This window comes from Eutrigla gurnardus, assembly GCF_963514095.1.
Source record: "Eutrigla gurnardus genome assembly, chromosome: 1".
Taxonomy (NCBI): domain Eukaryota; kingdom Metazoa; phylum Chordata; class Actinopteri; order Perciformes; family Triglidae; genus Eutrigla; species Eutrigla gurnardus.
In genome coordinates this window covers 32894085-32912305 of record NC_139915.1, presented here as the reverse complement: position 1 = coordinate 32912305, position 18221 = coordinate 32894085, and the positions used below count along the sequence as shown (strand labels likewise).

The 18221-nt window shown below is 44.3% G+C and overlaps 2 protein-coding genes across 3 annotated transcripts in view; both read left to right on the top strand.

Moving 5' to 3' along the window:
• The window catches only part of LOC311015704 (CD82 antigen-like), an 85328-nt gene that overhangs the window by 61123 nt on the left and 5984 nt on the right, over positions 1-18221 (top strand). The window contains exons 1-5 of one of the 2 annotated variants that reach the window (XM_084013112.1): positions 4886-5038; positions 12609-12681; positions 14062-14134; positions 16636-16757; positions 17063-17137. In XM_084013112.1, the coding sequence (XP_083869238.1) occupies positions 12619-12681; positions 14062-14134; positions 16636-16757; positions 17063-17137 (333 nt within the window). In that variant the 5' untranslated portion in view covers positions 4886-5038; positions 12609-12618. Of the gene's footprint in view, positions 1-4885; positions 5039-12588; positions 12682-14061; positions 14135-16635; positions 16758-17062; positions 17138-18221 lie in introns of those variants that run through there. The other variant, XM_084013113.1, reaches the window with a different exon arrangement.
• Positions 480-3404, top strand: ccnb2 (cyclin B2). Its single transcript, XM_084006281.1, has 8 exons — positions 480-703; positions 911-1015; positions 1673-1951; positions 2031-2189; positions 2267-2503; positions 2638-2778; positions 2854-2964; positions 3181-3404. The coding sequence occupies exons 1-8, from the start codon at positions 674-676 to the stop codon at positions 3286-3288; spliced, it is 1170 nt and encodes a 389-aa protein (XP_083862407.1). The 5' UTR covers positions 480-673; the 3' UTR covers positions 3289-3404.

The window sequence follows — 18221 nt, the reverse complement described above, 5'->3', positions numbered from 1 at the left end:
GGATTAAGTCAAGATGAATTACAGTGTGTTTGGCTTTAAATAGTTAATAATGGGGCTCTTTGGCTCAGAGGACATCATGTGGTTTCGATACGCAACGCTTGTTGCTTTTGTGTCTTTCCATTAAATTTGTTGACAATAAGAAAAGTATAGAATATCTAGACTTATCCTTTAAACTCAGTTAGTTGGGAATCTTAACCGGTAGCTTCAGTTATAAGAAGCTGATTCTTTTTATTGGGCTCTTTACTCTCTTTTTTTTTAAGTACATTTAATTAATATAATAATAATATTAATAATATAATATTTGCGATAATATTTGACCATACCAACACATAAAACTTAAACATAAACAAATACATCATGTTGTATTGTTATAAATGAAGATAACTACTTAAATACTGTTGAACAGGCGACCTTAAGCCTTTTTAAAGGTTAATATCACCAGAGCTGTACCTTTGACCTCATTGGCCTGTCAGCCAATCAGGAGCGCCCCTACCAACGCTCTGTCCAATCAGATTCGACGGAGCGCTATTTGAAAGCTGCCTGGCTGCGTCTTGTTTACCTGCGGAAGTTTGAGTTCACAGATCTGTTCGGTGAGGCTTGCTGCTGAAAGGAAACAACTACCCGTCTCTTCGCTTCTCTAACCCAGAGTCTGCCCTCGTTGTTGCCGTTAACCATGTCCACTGTGGATTTCCGTGCTGCAATGGTGAGTAAAAACTATCTCGCTGTCTGTCTTTGAGCTAACGATGCTAGCTAGCGAAGCTAACAGCAGCAGCTTCGCTAGCTAGCATCATTAGCAAACATTTCTGTCGGTTTGTTCGCCGTTTGTCTTCTTAATGTCGATATTTTACGTTGGATAACTTGTCTGAAACTTCTCCCACGTTTATATGTTCATCATGTTCTTTTTTTTTAGCTGCTGCCTCCTGCAGATAACCCGGTGAAGATGGGTAAAACCGCGGCGGCTCCGAGGAGAGCTGCTCTCGGAGAGATCACCAACTCGGCAGCAGTCAACACAAAGGTGAGTTTAATCATGGAGGAACGAGAGTTCAGTTACAGCCTCGTGTTGTCTTAAATCCACCTCGAATGAATCAAATAATAGCCCTCAAAACACACCTGGGCTCAACCTACTCTACATTGTGGCCTAAAGTATGTGGACGAGCCTGCAAACACGGTGACCCTGAACGCGTCCCGGAAGTGCTGTTTGGAGTTCTAGCAGATGAATCATGTGCTTTTGCATCCACGTGTCTCTGTACATCTCTATGTGAACACCAGGTCTATGTCACATTTGTTCAGCGTCTATACAAAGTAGGCCTTGAACAACCTGACCCACGTTCCCATCAGACGGTCCCTGTCTCGTGGTAGATTGTCTTGTTGTAGTCCACAACCCTGCAGATGGACTGGTTGTCTCCTCTTTGGTGGACCCCCCTCTCCCTCAGGCTTCAGTTTGGGGCCAAAACTAGTTGTTTAACTGATTCCACAATGTTAATGATGGACTCAAAGGTTTAAATCCCGGTCATCATCAAAATTGCATTTACTGCTACCACGTTTTAGTTTTAGGAACATTTCTTTCGTTTAAGTTCCCGACTTGACAACTTTAAGTGTTTTGAGTGTTGTTGCCCCTCCAGTAAAATGCCCTTCTGAATAAAACCCCGTTGGACTTGTTTCCCCCCCTCAGAGGACTGGACCTGCCAAAGCATCAGCCAAACCGTCCTTTGCTCAGAAGGATAAAGCTGCGGTCCGGGCGGCGCCGCCGGTGGTCCCGGTGCCTGCAGACCCTCTCCCCCCGGTTTCAGAGGAGTCGGCCGACGTGTCCATGAAGGAGGAGGAGCAACTGTGCCAGGCGTTCTCGGAGACGCTGCTCACGGTGCAGGACGTGGACGAGGAGGACGGCGACCTGCCGCAGCTCTGCTCGGACTACGTCAAAGACATCTACAAATATCTACGCGACCTCGAGGTGATTTATACCTTCAGTTGTCCAAACTCTCTCCCCTCGCCGCTGCATCGCCTCATGTTGAATCTTTCCGTCTCCGCAGGTCGAGCAGGCTGTACGAGCGGACTACATGCAGGGTTATGAGATCACAGGCCGCATGCGAGCTCTGCTGGTGGACTGGCTGGTCCAGGTCCACTCCAGGTTCCAGCTGCTTCAGGAGACTCTGTACCTCACAGTAGCAGTCCTGGATCGTTTTCTCCAGGTACGAACACGATAAAATAAAGCTACTACTTTGTGTATTTGTGAGCGGCGTAATAACCTTCCCCCTCCGTCCTGCAGGCCCAGCCGGTCTCTCGCAGGAAGCTGCAGCTCGTCGGCGTCACCGCCATGCTGGTGGCCTGTAAATACGAGGAGATGTACGCGCCGGAGGTGGGAGACTTTGCCTACATCACGGACAACGCCTTCACCAAGGCTCAGATTCTGGAGATGGAGCAGTTCGTCTTGAGGACTCTGAAGTTTGAGCTTGGACGTCCTCTTCCCCTTCACTTTCTCAGACGGGCCTCCAAGGTCGCAAGTGTAAGTTTTAGGACGCAGTGACTCGCAGTTAAGAGTTTGTTTTTAAATATTTGGGCCAGTTTAAAAAAAAAACAAAAAAAAAAAAACCTAACTTGTATTGATCAAATACAACTTAAAGTCTTTTTTTTTTCCAGTCTGATGTAGAGCGCCACACGCTGGCCAAGTACCTGATGGAGCTGACCCTCCTCGACTACGACATGGTGCACTATCGGCCCTCCGAGGTTGCCGCCGCGTCGCTCTGTCTCGCCCAGCTGCTGCTTGAAGGGCTGCCCTGGGTGAGTTAAAAGAAACTCCTGACTTCAATGCGGCGTCCTTCCCTTTGCTGCGTTTTAATTCTTCCCTCTCGTCAGTCTCCGACGCAGCAGCACTACTCCACCTACGACGCGGTCCACCTGAAGCCAATCATGCAGCACGTTGCCAAAAATGTAATGATGGTCAACGACGGGAAGACTAAGTTCCAGGTGAGTTTGTGACTAAGCACACTCAAGAGTTGTGTTCCAATACCCAAAAATACCAGGGTGCAAGTCGGCCTTCCTTTCCTGCTATTCTGACGACTGAATCTGTCCAGCAGGTGTAAGGGCGAGAAGGTCAAAGTTTAAAAGTGCCATGTTGTGACTGTCCTAATGGATGTACTGAAAGTTAAAGTGTTAACTAAACCTTAAATGTTTCCCCCACAGACCGTCAAGAACAAATACTCGAGCAGCAAGCTGATGAAGATCAGCCTCATTCCTCAGCTCAAGTCGCCCATCATCAAGACCGCCGCTGCTTCGCTCTACAATCCCTGAGGCGACCTTCTGACCTTTTTTCTCCGTGGACACTACACTTGCACTTTATTTTAGCTTGATCTTAATCAGTGGAGAAGCTTCACTAGTTTTTTAATAAAATCTTTTTAATAACTTTTCATCCTAGTTTTATGGTTTGTTCATGAGATTTTGGGACTCGGGTTTTAATCAACGAGGTTAAATCATGCTGGTACGTTTGGGTTTTATACTGGTGATGCTTGGACGATGTTTTCCAGGCTTGTTTTTGTTTTGGTTTTTTTTTCTTCCCCATGGCCGTTCAGCATAACTTTTGGGATCTGAAACGCTATCCTTGACGTCTTGTTACAGTTTTAAATGCAAGACTTTAACTTGATCTGACTTGGTCATCATGGCTCGGCTCCCCCTCTTTAAGCAAAGCTCAAGGATCTGAGTACTCCACTGACATGTGACCTCTTTGTGGATTAGAAGACATAAATGAGGCCTCTGTGACACGACGTCATCCCCAGTGAGAGAATCGAGTCTGAGGTCAGTGTTGCTCCAGAGTGACACTCGTCGGTTATATAAAACGATCTGAAGTGCGAGGCGTGCAGCAGCGTCGTACAAAGACGGTTGGCTGTCTGCGATCACAACTGTACGCTGACTCAGAATAACACCATTTATCGGCTGCTGTTCCCTCGCACTGGGCCGACTGTTGTGGAGGAGCATTGTACTCGTCGGACTGACCCTGACTTCATCATCACCCTCCTCCTCTTCAGACTGAATGGTGCTGCTGAAGCAGGACTGAAACGTTACCAATGTGTTGGGCTGTATTTCTTCAAATATGAAGATTTGCTGTTAAACTTGCTGACCTTTTTCATTTTTATTTATTTATGTCCCCATCTGACATTTTATGTATATTCTTGGCAGTGTGGCCTTGGAAGAACCATTTTAATGTAAGGAATTTTTTTTAATAAAGCTTGGATTGTTTTGGAAAAACTGACTGAATTCAATAACATTAAGGTGAAAGTAGCAAACCTGGACCTATCGACTGGTTTTACATGGAGTTACATTCAAAATATGGCCAAATTCAATTTGTATTTTTTTTCCAGCTGTTCTAGAATAAACTGGGTTGTTTTATATAAAACATTTAAAAAAAACGTTGTTTTGTGTTTAATCTTTAGTAACTAAAGCTGTCAGTAGTGCAGTAAAAAGAGAATTCCATTTGAACTACAGGGGAGTACTAGATAGTTCAGATATGCAGTGTATACAGTATAACATGTTTAGTTTGTAATATGTTTTGTATATATAAATATACAAAACGTTATTAAATGGTCCTCATTTATATAACACGTTTATTAATAAATACATATCTATTTGTGCATATATATATATATTTACATACACATAAAATGGTAGTTTTGTGTGGATTAAGTCCAACACATGTCCTGGTATTTCTTCTGTATATTAACACCCTTGTAGCAGCAGCCTGCTCAGTGTTTTAATCCTCTTGTTCCGTGAAACTGCTGCGGGGATTTAGGGGTTAAAGAAGGTCATCTGACGGTGCAGTTCCCATATCCGCCGCACGGGGGCGTCCAGAGGAGACGCTGCCGCCGCCGCCGCTTCGCTCCACACACTTGCTGCTGCCGCTTTGTTGTGTCGAGTCCGAGGTCAGTCAGTCCGAGCAGCAGTCCTCCTCTAGTCCTCATCTCAGTAGTCCGCCTCTCAGCGCGCACAGGACCCGGACCAGGACCAGGACCCGAGACTTCTCTCCGCAGTTCAACGCAAAAACACCAACGTGAGTAAAAAAAAACCCACAATCTCTGCCTCTCTCCAAACGGAAGCTGCGTCTCTTAACTCACCTTTTCTTTTCCTCCTTTACTTGTTTGTGTGAACACGAGGCGCGCGTGGCTGTGCGCGCGTGAATCTGTCGCCTTAATCGATCGATCAGCTTGTCGGATCGATCGGCGGTGTGTGCCACATGTTGCAGATGTGTTGTTTTGTGGTGATAAGTGAAGTGGTGATGTGGCGCCGTGTGGCTGATTTATTGCATCTCAACGAGGAGCTTCACTTATCAAACACAAAGTTTAAGTTTTATCTGTGACGTCAAGGGACATACATGATCATTGAAAAGGTCACGTGACCAACTCGAAGTTTGTCCTGAAAACTTAAGTAACTTATTTACATTAAAAATAAATGATAAATTAATAAAATCTGCGCTTTTCTGCATGAAATCTGGTGCAAACAGAACTGATAGCACACACACACACACACACACACACACACACACACACACACACACACACACACACACACAGCTGCTTGACTGATATCACCTCTTGTAACCTGATCCAATCAAACAGTCCTATTATTTATTTATTTCCCAGTTGTATCTACCTGGTTGTCACCAGTTCAACCAGTGATCTTTCCTTTTTATTTTAATTACAGATGTTCAAAGGGGGGGGAAATAAAGTCTGACTAAATATAAACATAATTCTGTGTATCAGTTCTGGTTCTCGTTTTTGGAAACTGAATTGAAACCATCAGAGGACGTCAGTCAAACTGTCTAAAGGTCGCTAAAATAACTCTGGGATGCAGAATTGTTGTTAAAACACATGTTTTTAAACAATCAAATGAAAGGTACATAGACTAAACTGAAGTAAAGCAATGAGTCACATATATATGAATTATTGTTATTGTCAGATATGTTGGTGAGAAATCCCCCAAATCACACTTTGAAGCTTAAGAAGATAATATAAGGCAGCACGTTATCAAATAACATAAATGTCAAAACTCACTCACATACTGGAATCAGTCTGAGATCATTAATCTGAACAGTTGCAGCGTGTTCATGTCCAGAGCTTTTATTGTGAAAGGTGAGAACCGAAGGAGTCAATCTGCCTTCGTCAAGCCTCTATGTTGCTGTAAACTATAGTGTACGTATTGAACGATGTGATTGGTCGATGCCTTAATTGGCGGTGTAAAAGCTCAGAAATGTTGCATTGTTTCGCTGTTTTGCGTTCTCCATGTACGATGTATTTCTGTAGCCCGACCAGGAAGTTAGCGTCGCATCGGTTCCCTCGACAAACAGCCAATAGGATTCATCCTTTTGGATTTTCGGATTCTTGCATGTTTTGAAGATAATCCTCACAAATGAACTCCACTTTTATGATTTTAGAGCCTGAACGTAATCACCCAAAGTAACACAAAAAAGCGTGAGTATGAACGCGACGAGTCGGCCGTGTTGGCGGACTAGCCGGCGTGATGATGTTCAGTCATGTCGTTTAGCAGCTGGTGGCTTATTTTATTGTTTTTCACAAACAATTCTAAAAATATGAATTTTTCACGTGATTTCCGGATGTTTCAGTGCCATTTTAAGAGTTTTAAGCATATTTTTTTTAATTGATCGGGAGAATATCTTGAATGACAGTTATTTAAGCCGTATTTGTTGTTTTTTTGTGGACTGCAGCAGGACTAGTGACAACGTTGTGGAAGCTGAAGGGGATCAATAGGAATCCCTCATGTTGGAGAACTCGTTGGCACAAATTATTTCAAACCTTTAATCGATCATTGTGGAATCAATAACTGGACCAGTCGGGAACCTGACTGACCCACGTTGGCCGGCCCCAAACATCCAGCTCGTCTCCTGCAGGGTCGTGGACTGGGACTGTGGAGGGTTTGTGAGGACCGGTCTGGGAATGTGGGTCGGTTTTGAGCCCGATACCCCCCCCGTCCCCCGGATCGCTTCCCCGACTCGCGAGGCCGTAAATCAGGTCGACTCGGCTGCAGCGTGATTACCTTTCCATGCATCGGCAGCAGGAAAGCATGGGGAGTCTTCAGAGGAAACGTTCTCCAGGAACCGGTTCACCTGCTTTCAGAGATCTGGTCCGTTCCCCCCGACGCCACGCCCGTTATTCAAAACGTAGAGAAACGCATAAGAAAACAAAGTGAAAATGACATATCATCAGAAGTGTGTGTGTGTGTGTGTGTGTGTGTGTGTGTGTGTGTGTGTGTGTGTGTAACCTGTTTACCCTGTTTAGAGGAATTGCCCTGAGGGGTAATTACGGGTTTAATCGGGTTCGAGCTGCTCACATTTCTCCTGCACACAAAACAAACAACATGGAGGAGTTGAAGGTTGTTTCCTTCGGGAGAAAAAGTGAAACAGAAAACGTAAACGTAGGATTTAGTGTTTGAGCTCCACTGTTGTCTTTTATCTGATTGGATATAGTTTTTGGAAGTTAAATGGTTGAAGATGGATTAGAGAAGTGCCGTGTAGCATTCAGGGGTGTTTTGGCTACTTGAAATCAACAAATTAACATAATATTTGCGTGGAAACACAACTTTTTTTTGGGTCCTTTTCAAAGAAAAATCTCCATTTTACAGATTCATGCTTCTTAAAATCTGAATATTTGTGTTTTTCTGAGTCCTCTGTGACGGTAAACAGACTGTGTTGGGGGAAGTTTTGGATTCCAGCAGTAGAAACGAAGCAAGAGGTTTCTGTTTACATGCTTCACGTTGTGGAAGCGTCCCCCCCCCCCCCCCCCCCCCTCCCACTGCATCGTCGTCATGGAAACCCCCACAGCTTGCTTCGTTTAGTCGAGTGGGAATAGAGACGACGTCTGGGAGGCAGAACTGGTTCCAGCAGCCGGCAGACGAATCATAAATTAATTTTAAATAGAAGTAGACGCTATCGTGAGTTTAAAACAAATACTTTAAATAGAAATACTTCTCTGATGTTATGAGATAAAGTACTCGGATCAGAAAGTAGAAATACTCCATTACAATATAATAGGGAACACAAAGAACATCACTTTTTTCTTTTATTTTGAAAAAAAAACATGTTGGCTATAATTCTTACTTTAATTGTTAAGGCGATCACATACTGGTGTATTGTTGATAAAAAATAAATGAAATGAAATCATACAAATATATAATAATATATCTATAATGTAAATGTAACTACATTTTCCCCAGAGATCTAAAAATAGTTCCGATGATGTCATCCTCCATCATAAAACTCTAAACTCAAACACCATCGAAGCGGCTGAAATCCTTTGATCACATGCTTTAATTTAATAAACTCCATAACGCCCTCTCTGCAGGGGGCGGAGCCTGAACGCCTCGCGGTGAGAGAAAAGGGCGTCTGCCGGTTTCTGTATTGTTGAGGAAACGTAAAGCCGTGGGTCGAGTTTCTTCTTTGTGAGACAGATATTTGTATCTGAAAGCTGTTTGGGAGTCAGAGTGAGGCCGTGGTTGCCGTGGTATCGTAGGAGTGAGGATGTTATACATTTATAACACTTCCTGTCACGCTGCAGCCGTTAATCTGCAAATATTAACTTCATTTTATGAGAAACAAATAGAAAAATGTGCAGCTTTTCTTTGTTTCGATTGATATTTTTAATTTAATAAATAAATCCTCCTTTAAAACAAGTTGTTGCTGTGAGTCACAGAGTGTCGCAGGAACGTAGCGTGTCATAGTTATGTTTAACTGGCGGGAAGCCAGTGAGGGATCGGGTGCTACATACTGGTTTTGTGTCACAGTGGAGGGAGGGGCTGGCATGATGATGATGATGATGATGAAGTTAGTCACTCCCTGTTCCTTGTGTTTGTTTAAACATTAAACACATGATATATATGTTTTACTTTGGACGGTGGAATGCTAACGGTTCCCCCTGCTTCCAGTCTTTATGCTAAGCTATGCTAATTTAACCACAGAACTGCGAGTGTTATCGATCTACTCATCTGACTTTTATTAGATTTTTTTTAAAGTCTTTGGGTTTCGGACTCTGAGAAACTGGTTTGGACGTTTTATTGACCAGTCGGTGAATTGAGGAAATAATTGGCCGGTTAAACCCAACATAATTGTTAGTTGTAACCCCAATAAAACCAAACAGGGATTCTATCTGTTAGACGTCACGGCCAAAAGGGTTAAAACCTCCTTTTCTTCTAGAACAATAAAGATTTATATGGTTTTATTTCATGTAAAATCTGATAAAGTTGCTTGGACTTCCAGTCTTTATGCTAAGCTAAGCTAATAGTGAATAAAACGAGGAAAGGAGTCGGCCAACGTTTAAAGTGTTCAGTGAGAAACACGAGATGAACGCCTCCTTTGTTCCGCTCCCCTAATATGAGATTTAAATTTCAGGCTGCAAATAGATTCTGCTGGAAAAGAACAAGCGAGGGAAGAGCGGCAACAACGGAGTGTATTGTTGCCGGTTGTGTTGCTCCGTGCGTCTCCTGGAAAACAACAGGGCGACGGTGTGAGAGCGGCGTGGACGCATGACGCCGCGGCAACGATGTCACCATGTAGAAAACGCTCCTTAGTCACAACCGTCGGGTCATCGTCGGCAGAAGTTCAGCTCCTCCTCCAGCTGCAACATTATCTCTCATTCTCAATTAATCTGGAAATGTGATGAAGCTCGTTTCTAAATCCTTAAAACTCCGGAGGTCGACGATCCGAAACACTTGGGTTTCCAATCAGATCAATTAATGATCTAAAAATAGTTGATGTGTTATAAGTTGAGCAATCGAATGGACTGTGAGATTAACGTCGCTGATGATATCTAACAATTAGTCAATTCATTCATTTTCAGAAACAAAATTAATTGTCATCACTCTTTTAAAGCAGGCCTGAAAACCCTTTTAAAGGCTTTTTTTTTTGCTAAATTATATATTTTAATGTAAGCACTCTGAGATTCACTGAAATTATTATTATTATTATTATTATTGTTATTATTGTTGTTGTTTTGATCATCAGTTCGTCATGAAGCCACTTTTTAAGCCAATGTAATCTTTCTTGCTTCTTAAATATGAATGTTATTAGTTTATTTGTTTATTTGACACGACTTTGTATTTTAGATAGCTGGTCACAAAAACACTAAAATAATCTAGAATATATCAACTCCTGCATTAAAAAAATAATAATCGAACTGTTGATATCTCTTTTAGTGGCGCATTTGTTGTCTTTTTAAAGTTATATAACTATATCTGTAGCATCATCTCGTGTTCAAATACGTTCCTTGGTGTTTCCTGCAGTCGGATTCGGTCACGGTTTCACATCTGCAGATGCACCGACACGATCATACGGAGGAATTAAAAACACACCATGAAACTCGCTGTGATCAACCAGTTCCTCACAGGATCAGCTGATTTATTCTACACAGCAACAGGTGTCCGATCTGTACTTCAAACCCCATCTCCACAATATAGATGGAAAAGAGATCTCAAACCGTCTAAATAATATTTAAATAAAAATGTTACATTCAGTTTATTTATTTCAAACCCAAGTAATCATATAAACGATACAAAAATATAAAATAAAGCAATCAAAATATAATTTACAGACTTCAAACTAATACCACCGAATAAACAGTTAAGATATATTATCTAAATATTCTTTTATTCTTTAGATATTTAAAGTTAATCTCATCACTTTAAGCAATGTAGGCCGTCGTCGTCATGGCAACCCGACTCGCCGGAGGGGTTTGTTACGAGGAACCACGTGAGAAGTCGTCACGTCATCAAAGGGCAAGAACTTCCAGAAGAGACCTGGCAGCTGATTGGACGAACCTGGACCCAGTTCCAGAGTCTCTGTGTGAACTGGGTCAGACAACATGCGGTCCGTTTGTCGGTTATAATAAATCCGATGTTTGTGGCGTTCACGGCCTTCGTGGTGAAACGCTCCCTGCGGGGATCGATCAGCTGCTGGCTGTGAATCCTCCCGATGGTTTCACGTCCAAAGACGTCTCCGCCTCATCCAACAACAGGTCTCTGGAGGCGGATGAATTAATTGAAACGTGGTGCGAACATTCCTGTTTCTGTTCCTCCAGCAGCTGCAGCACAAAGTGGCTCCGTGGCACTTCTATATTTAACAACGTCTTTTTTTTCTTCTCACCAGAGTGGATAAATAGATTCTTCATGTTCACAACATCCAGGCCAACATTCAGACATCTGGGCGAACGTTAAGGCGAAAGTTGTTTAAAAATCACCTGCTAGCTCGTTAGCTCGTTAGCTCGTTAACGCTGGTAGAGAGAGAGAAAAAGGTCTTTGTAAGAGGAAACCGATGTGTTGATGAAAGCAAAAAGCTGCAAAGGAAATGATTTATTGGCCTCACGTTTTCATGTTTGAAAATTCTGAGAATTCGGAGAATTCTGAGCTGTTTGGGGTCTTGCACCCTCTGCTTTCAGACTCCTGCAGTGTATCTGGACCTGGACCTGGACCTGGTCTTTGTTAGGGCTTCAGCCTGCTCTGTTTATAGGCTATAATACCTTCCATCTGGCTTTGCTGGGTCTGTTTGAATGTCTTTCCCATTACATATTCTCTCCCCTCTGTCATCCCTGCAGGTCCCCCCCCCCCCCCCCCCCCCTAAACTGGCACAGAGGCCTCCATGTAACAGTAACCCATTTACATGATGGGAATGTGGGTCAGATCACCGGCTTCACTGCCAGGAGGAAACATGGAGTCAGGCCGCCGCGTTTCAACCACATTCTCATCGATTTATTGGACGGGGGGGGGGCGATGCATTCATGTCAGGTGGGGATTCTCGATGTTCAGATGGAGAAAGGTCAGGTTTCCCTGGTGAACTCACGTTGAGTTGCTTCTGTTGAATCAGCATCTGGATTGTTCACAGAAGCAAACACATCTGGCTTAAACATGGAGATGAACCTCAAAGGGAGGAAGTCCTTGTCAACCAATCAACAGCCAGAGAAAAATCATTGTTTTAGGGCTTTTAAAAATAAAGTCAAACGTTCCTATTTTTTGTGTTTCCATTTCCCCTGAAGGACCCGTGCAGCAGTCTGCATTAGTCCTTGTTTTACTGGTTATTTCCTTTCAACCCAGTATGGCTGCTCAACTTCATTATTACTAGTATTATTACTACGACACTAGTAGAGTTCACGGCTGCGTACGATTGGTTCCGGCTCGTGTGATCCAAACTTCTCTGAATCCGGGTCTGGATCTGGGTCTGGGTATGGATCTGGATCTGGATCTGGCGTGGATGAGGGGGAGAGGTCACGCCCTCTGTGACCTCTCCCCCTCTGTGCTCCCAGATTGAGGATGTGATTGTACTGGTTTTGCGGGTGTAATCCTGAAGGATTTGAGCCCCCCAGTCCCCGATCCTGATCAGCCGGACCGGCTTAGCCTCCGAGGTCTGTCTTCTGTAGCATCTGTCACCGCTCGGTCACGTCACCACGCAACCATGGAGACGCAACCATGGAGACGCAACCATGGAGACGCAACCATGGAGACACAACCCTCTCGCACACATTACCTTCCCCTCCTCTCTTTGCAGTGTTGTATTATTTATATATATGTATATATGTATATGTATATTATGTCTAAATAACTAAGTAATACTGTGTTGTTTGCAGATCCAGCATCATGGGGAAAGGCTGCCTGAAAGCGACCAAGTACTTCCTGTTCCTCTTCAACCTCATCTTCTTTGTGAGTGATGATGATTCACGATTAACGCATGTTTACACGTTTGGTTTATTGATCCAGAATCACATCGTCAGGTGTGATAATAAAGCCCATTAGTATAAATGTTTAATATTCCTTTAACTTTTACACCGTCGGGTTTATTTGTTTCAAGTTCCAACAAAACATCAAACTCCAGGCTTCAAAACCGGCCGGTGACGTCCATCTTTATTTATTTTATAACTCGCTAATCAATCAAACGTTGGCTCCATTGATTGATTGAAAAACCTTTTTTCCAGCTGACTTTTTTTTTTTTTTCATTAAAATTTTAAATTGGAGTACATTATACAGCACAGCATATTATTTTAGTATAATCATAAAAACAAACTCAGACTCATTTTCTTTATTTATCATTTATTCACGCAGATAAAAAATATCTTTCTTATCGTCGGGCGATAAAAACGTGTTTTTTTAACAAAATGTTAAGGATTCCAGTAAAAGAGTCGATGAACGATACAACGTAGATTAAAAATCAAGCGTCCGTTCTCCTTCTGCGTCCTCGAGTCGTAATCACAGTGCAGATGAAGTGACTGTGGCCCCGTTACCACGGCGATACTCTTTTTCTGGTTTCCTCTGCTCGTCTGTGGGAATGAAATCTGTGATCTGAGGTTAAGAGCTTCTTAGCAACAGATCAACACTGAGCTGTGTTTGCTCCGCGACTCTGCTTTCAAATCTTCAACTTTTAACGTTTTTTTTCAGCTGAATTTGTCAACATTTGAGACCAGATATCGTCTTAGATTTAGGATTTCCTAACATCTTAAGTGTGTCTTTTCCTGCAGTTAAAGGCTGCATTACAGTAAAGTAACGTCACTTTCATTATATAAACATATTATGTTGTAAATATTATGTTAAAGCTCCAATGGTCAACCATACAAGATTGATTTTGAGCTGTTTGGTCATTCAGCATGCCCCAGTTTGTTCTTTTATTTAGACTTTATTTTAAATATAGCAACAAGAAATAAGTCCTTAACATTTAAAAGTTACTCAAATGGATCTATTAAATATTGTATAGAGCATATTCTCCATCTATCTGAAGGATCTTGAAGCATATAATACTTGGATTTTGACCCGGTAAAAACAATATTTTCAAAATCATCACTAAACACCTTGAACACGTCCTCATCAGGCCTCTGATGTGGGAAAATAAATGACATGAATCCAGTATTTCTGTGTTGTTGATAGAAACGTCGTGTTGGGAGAGGATTGTAAATCTGATCTCCGGGTCGAGTTTAGTTTTGCTTTCTCTTGGATCGGATCCGTGTGACCTCATTGAACATTCGTGCTGCTGCTTCGTGTTATTAAAAGCTCGCTGACTCCTCCTCGCTGAAATGTGTGTTCTTCCTCCAGCTGTGCGGCGTCGTCATCATGGGCTTCGGACTTTGGCTCCTGCTGGACAATCAGAGCTTCATCGTCGTGCTGAGTGAGTACGCTGTGTCTGCTTCAATGTCCTCCTTTAATGTCGGTGAAAGTGAGAACTTTGATGGTTTGAGTTTCATTTTTAATAATGAAATGTGAAGAAGAAGAAACACGAGCAGCGAGACGGAACGGCTTAGAGACGACTGAAGAAGTGTGGATGCAGAAATATAGAGACACATTGAGCTGGTGTAATGAAGAGAGAGAGAGAGAGAGAGAGAGAGAGAGAGAGAGAGAGGGGGAGTGTGTGTCCCTCTCTCTCGGCCCAGCCAGCGTCACTGAGGACGTTTGTCCCTCGCCCCTCGCCTCCCTGCAGGTGTCCTCCCCTCGGACACTGGCCTCTTTCTGTCCAGCATCAGCATGCATCACAGCAGCCCAGTGCGCTCACCGCCTTACTCATCACCACTAACGCACACACACACACACACACACACACACACACACGCGTCCTACATCACCGGTCCGAGCAGCGCGGCCGGCGGTCGGCGGCAGCGTGATTCGAGGGGATTTCACGGAGGACGAGGGAATGAGGTCATACGATACGGTGTGTGTCACATGAAAGACGCGTGTTGATGCTCAATGAGGCGTTCAGGGAACGCTGGCGGCTGGAGGGCGAGTTGGGGGGCGAGTCGGAGGGCGAGGCGGCGAGCTGGAGGGCGAGCTGGAGGGCGAGCTGGAGGGAGAGCTGGGGGGCGAGCTGGAGGGCGAGCTGGAGGGAGAGCTGGGGGGCGAGCTGGAGGGCGAGCTGGAGGGCGAGCTGGAGGGAGAGCTGGGGGGCGAGGCGGCGAGCTGCCTGGCGCTGCGGTGACCTGATGGTACAAAGACGCGCTGAGTCACAACCAGACCTCATTCCAGCGTCTGATATCATCCCTTATTATGGGATGGATCTGACTTCATTAACCACTCAGCCGAGCTGTCAACAAAACCGTAGCCCCTCCCATCATCTGTAACCAAGCACATTACTACTGTAGTACTACTTAAGTACTTCATAGTTTACTATGCAAGCGACATCTCAGAGGGAAAGACTGTGCATCTTTTTCCTCATCTACATTTATTTTAAAGCTTTAATGTGTTAAAAAGTGTCAAAACTCTTAGTGGAGTTAAAAAAGTACAATATTTACCTCCTGAGATGTTGAAGTAGAAGTAGAACCACCAAGTATCTCTAAATTAAAAATAAAAGTACAGTCTTTGAGTGAATGTACTCACTACTAGATTGCGTTAAATGTAAAGTATTTAGTGTTATGATATCGTTTGCAATCATGTTTTTGACAGAAAGTGAGCTTTATGTGTTAATTGAATAATTGGAGTCCAATTAAAAGTTGAATTGAACCATAAATCTGATTGTTAAAGGTTGAGTCTACGTGGAGGTTTTTATTTCCCCTCCGTCGCCTAATTTTCCATCATAAACTCCCCGGGGTTCTCTCCGGTTCGGGGCTGCATGCCCTACTTCAGGGATCCCCGGGGGGCGTCCCATTATTCCTCGAGACCACGTGGCCTCCATCTTTAAAACGTTGACGTCAGACTCCAAAACCTTCACTGCAGCTGCAGCGCTTTCTCCCTGGAACCCAAATGAAACCGGCTCTGGGTTCAGGTCTCGATGAGTCATGCTCCGTCAGCGGAGAAGAGGGGGGTCCCCAGATCCCGGGTCTGGCCTGATCCCCAGATCCCGGGTCTGGACCCCGATCAACCAAGCAGAGCGCTGCAGCTGCACACTTGCTTCTGATTTCATTCAGTGATGATGATCGTGAGTTCAAAGACTCGTGTAAATACATCACTACACTACTACTTTCACTCGAGTGTGAAATTAAGTTTTCAGAGTTTGTAGAATTCAATATGATGGGAAAATGAATTTATATAAGTTAATATAAGTATTTTGCAGTCAGTTTGTAGTATATATGTCTAGTACTTTAGCTGTATCATCACAGTGCTCGGGTGTACTTTGTTAAAGTCTTGTTTTCAGGCGTCTGACTGGATGACATGTCGATGTTGAAGTGCTCTCTTTTCCTTCTGTCCTCGGCTGAGAGGTTTTTCCTCATCAGAGCTGCAACTTAACGTTTTATCTGCCAGTTTAATAGATTCATCATTTCACGACCTCAGAAAAGTCCAGCATTCCTGCACAAATCTTTTTTTTTTTCAAGATTATTTAGTATTTTTGCTTTCATTATTAAAACAGTAAAATAGATATATTCCTGCTGATCGAATCATTGATGAACAGTTACGACGTGTTATTACATGGTTCTACGTCTAAAAAGCCCTGTCGGTTGCCGGGACAACAGCAGGGGGTTTGAGACATGGAGGCATGTGTGATGCAGGTTTCTGTACACAGATCCTTCCTTCCTTTCAATGAAAACACATCTGAGCTTCTGTAACCTGTAACTACAGAGATCACGGAAGTAGAAGAAGAAGAAAGCTGTTTCCTGTGTTGAAGCCCAGAAACAGTCGAGGACGTGTGTTTGAGACGAACTGCCCTATATTTATGTGTAGTAATAACTGAAAGTCTCCACTCAGGTAACTCCACGGCTGTGAAGGTGGCCTGCTACATCCTGATCGGCGTCGGGGCCTTCTCCATGCTCATGGGCTTCCTCGGCTGCTTGGGGGCCATTTATGAGATCCGCTGTCTGCTCGGCCTGGTGAGTCGACACGAACACGCCATGATGGTGAAGAACCGTGTAACAGGTCTTCATCACTCTGCTTCACCTCGGGACTCCAGAAGAAGTCAAGAACCACAATATTAACATCATATACATTAGTTTTATAAAGTTTTACATGTAATACTGTTTGCTGAAAAAAGATAACCAGGAAAGAAATGTCAGTAAATTCCTAAATCAGCCAGTCACTAATTATCAACGGGGACTACTTTTTACTAGCTGGTTTACTGGGACCCAGATGTTACAGATGTTTGTAGATCTCATGAGTCCAACGTCTGTCTCCTCAGTACTTCACCTGCCTGCTGCTGATCCTCATCGCCCAGGTCGCCGCCGGCGCCCTCATCTACTTCCAGAAGGACGTGGTGAGTGATGTCACTTCCTCTTCTTCACTCCCCACCTTTTGTTTTCTTTTTAATCAGCTGACTCTGACAGGAGGAATGTGTTGCAGCAGCGCACCTTCGTCCTCTGATCGGTTCACACCCGCGACGTGTCCCAGCGGGCCAACTATGTGACCGAACAGTGTCACGTAACCGTGGGCCGTAACCGTGGGCCGTAACCGAGGGCCGTAACTGAGGGCCGTAACCGAGGGCCGTAACCAATGGGCTTTAACTGTAGACTGTAACCATGGGCCGTAACTGAGGGCCGTAACCGAGGGGCCGTAACCAATGTGCTTTAACTGTAGACTGTAACCATGGGCCGTAACTGAGGGCCGTAACCGAGGGGCCGTAACCAATGTGCTTTAACTGTAGACTGTAACCATGGGCCGTAACTGAGGGCCGTAACCGAGGGGCCGTAACCAATGGGCTTTAACTGTAGACTGTAACCATGGGCCGTAACCGAGGGCCGTAACCAATGGGCCGTAACCGAGGGGCCGTAACCAATGGGCTTTAACCGTGGACTGTAACCAAGGGCCGTAACCGTGGGCCGTAACCAATGGGCTTTGACCGTAGACTGTAACCATGGGCCGTAACCGAGGGCCGTAACCGAGGACCGTAACCAATGGGCTTTAACCGCTGACTGTAAACATGGGCCGTAACTGAGGGCCGTAGCTGAGGGCCCTAACCGTGGGCCGTAACCAATGGGCTTTGACCGTAGACTGTAACCATGGGCCGTAACCGAGGGCCGTAACCGAGGGCCGTAACCGAGGGCCGTAGCCGAGGGCCGTAACCGAGGACCGTAACCAAGGTGCAGCGTCTGATGTGGTGGATGTGACACCAGCACAGTGAAATTAAAGGCGTTCAGTGTTGCGTCGCCCTCTAGTGTTTAGACTTTTCCCAGCTAAACAGGAAGAGCAGCAGAAAGAAATGACTTGAGAAGCTTTTTTATTTGTATTTCTTTAGGGAGGGGGGGGGGGGGGGGTTGTGTTCTATAAAACTTGAAGTAAAAGCGATTAGATTGCACTCTACCCTGTTTTATCCGCCAGGTTTATCAGCAGATGGCTTCATT

Bases quoted from the DNA above. Each gene is read 5' to 3' on its own strand.
- ccnb2 (XM_084006281.1), top strand. From the start codon at position 674: ATGTCCACTGTGGATTTCCGTGCTGCAATG. The intron at 1,016-1,672 runs GTGAGTTTAATC...TCCCCCCCTCAG, and splicing joins CGGCAGCAGTCAACACAAAG to AGGACTGGACCTGCCAAAGC. The intron at 2,190-2,266 runs GTACGAACACGA...TCCGTCCTGCAG, and splicing joins TCCTGGATCGTTTTCTCCAG to GCCCAGCCGGTCTCTCGCAG.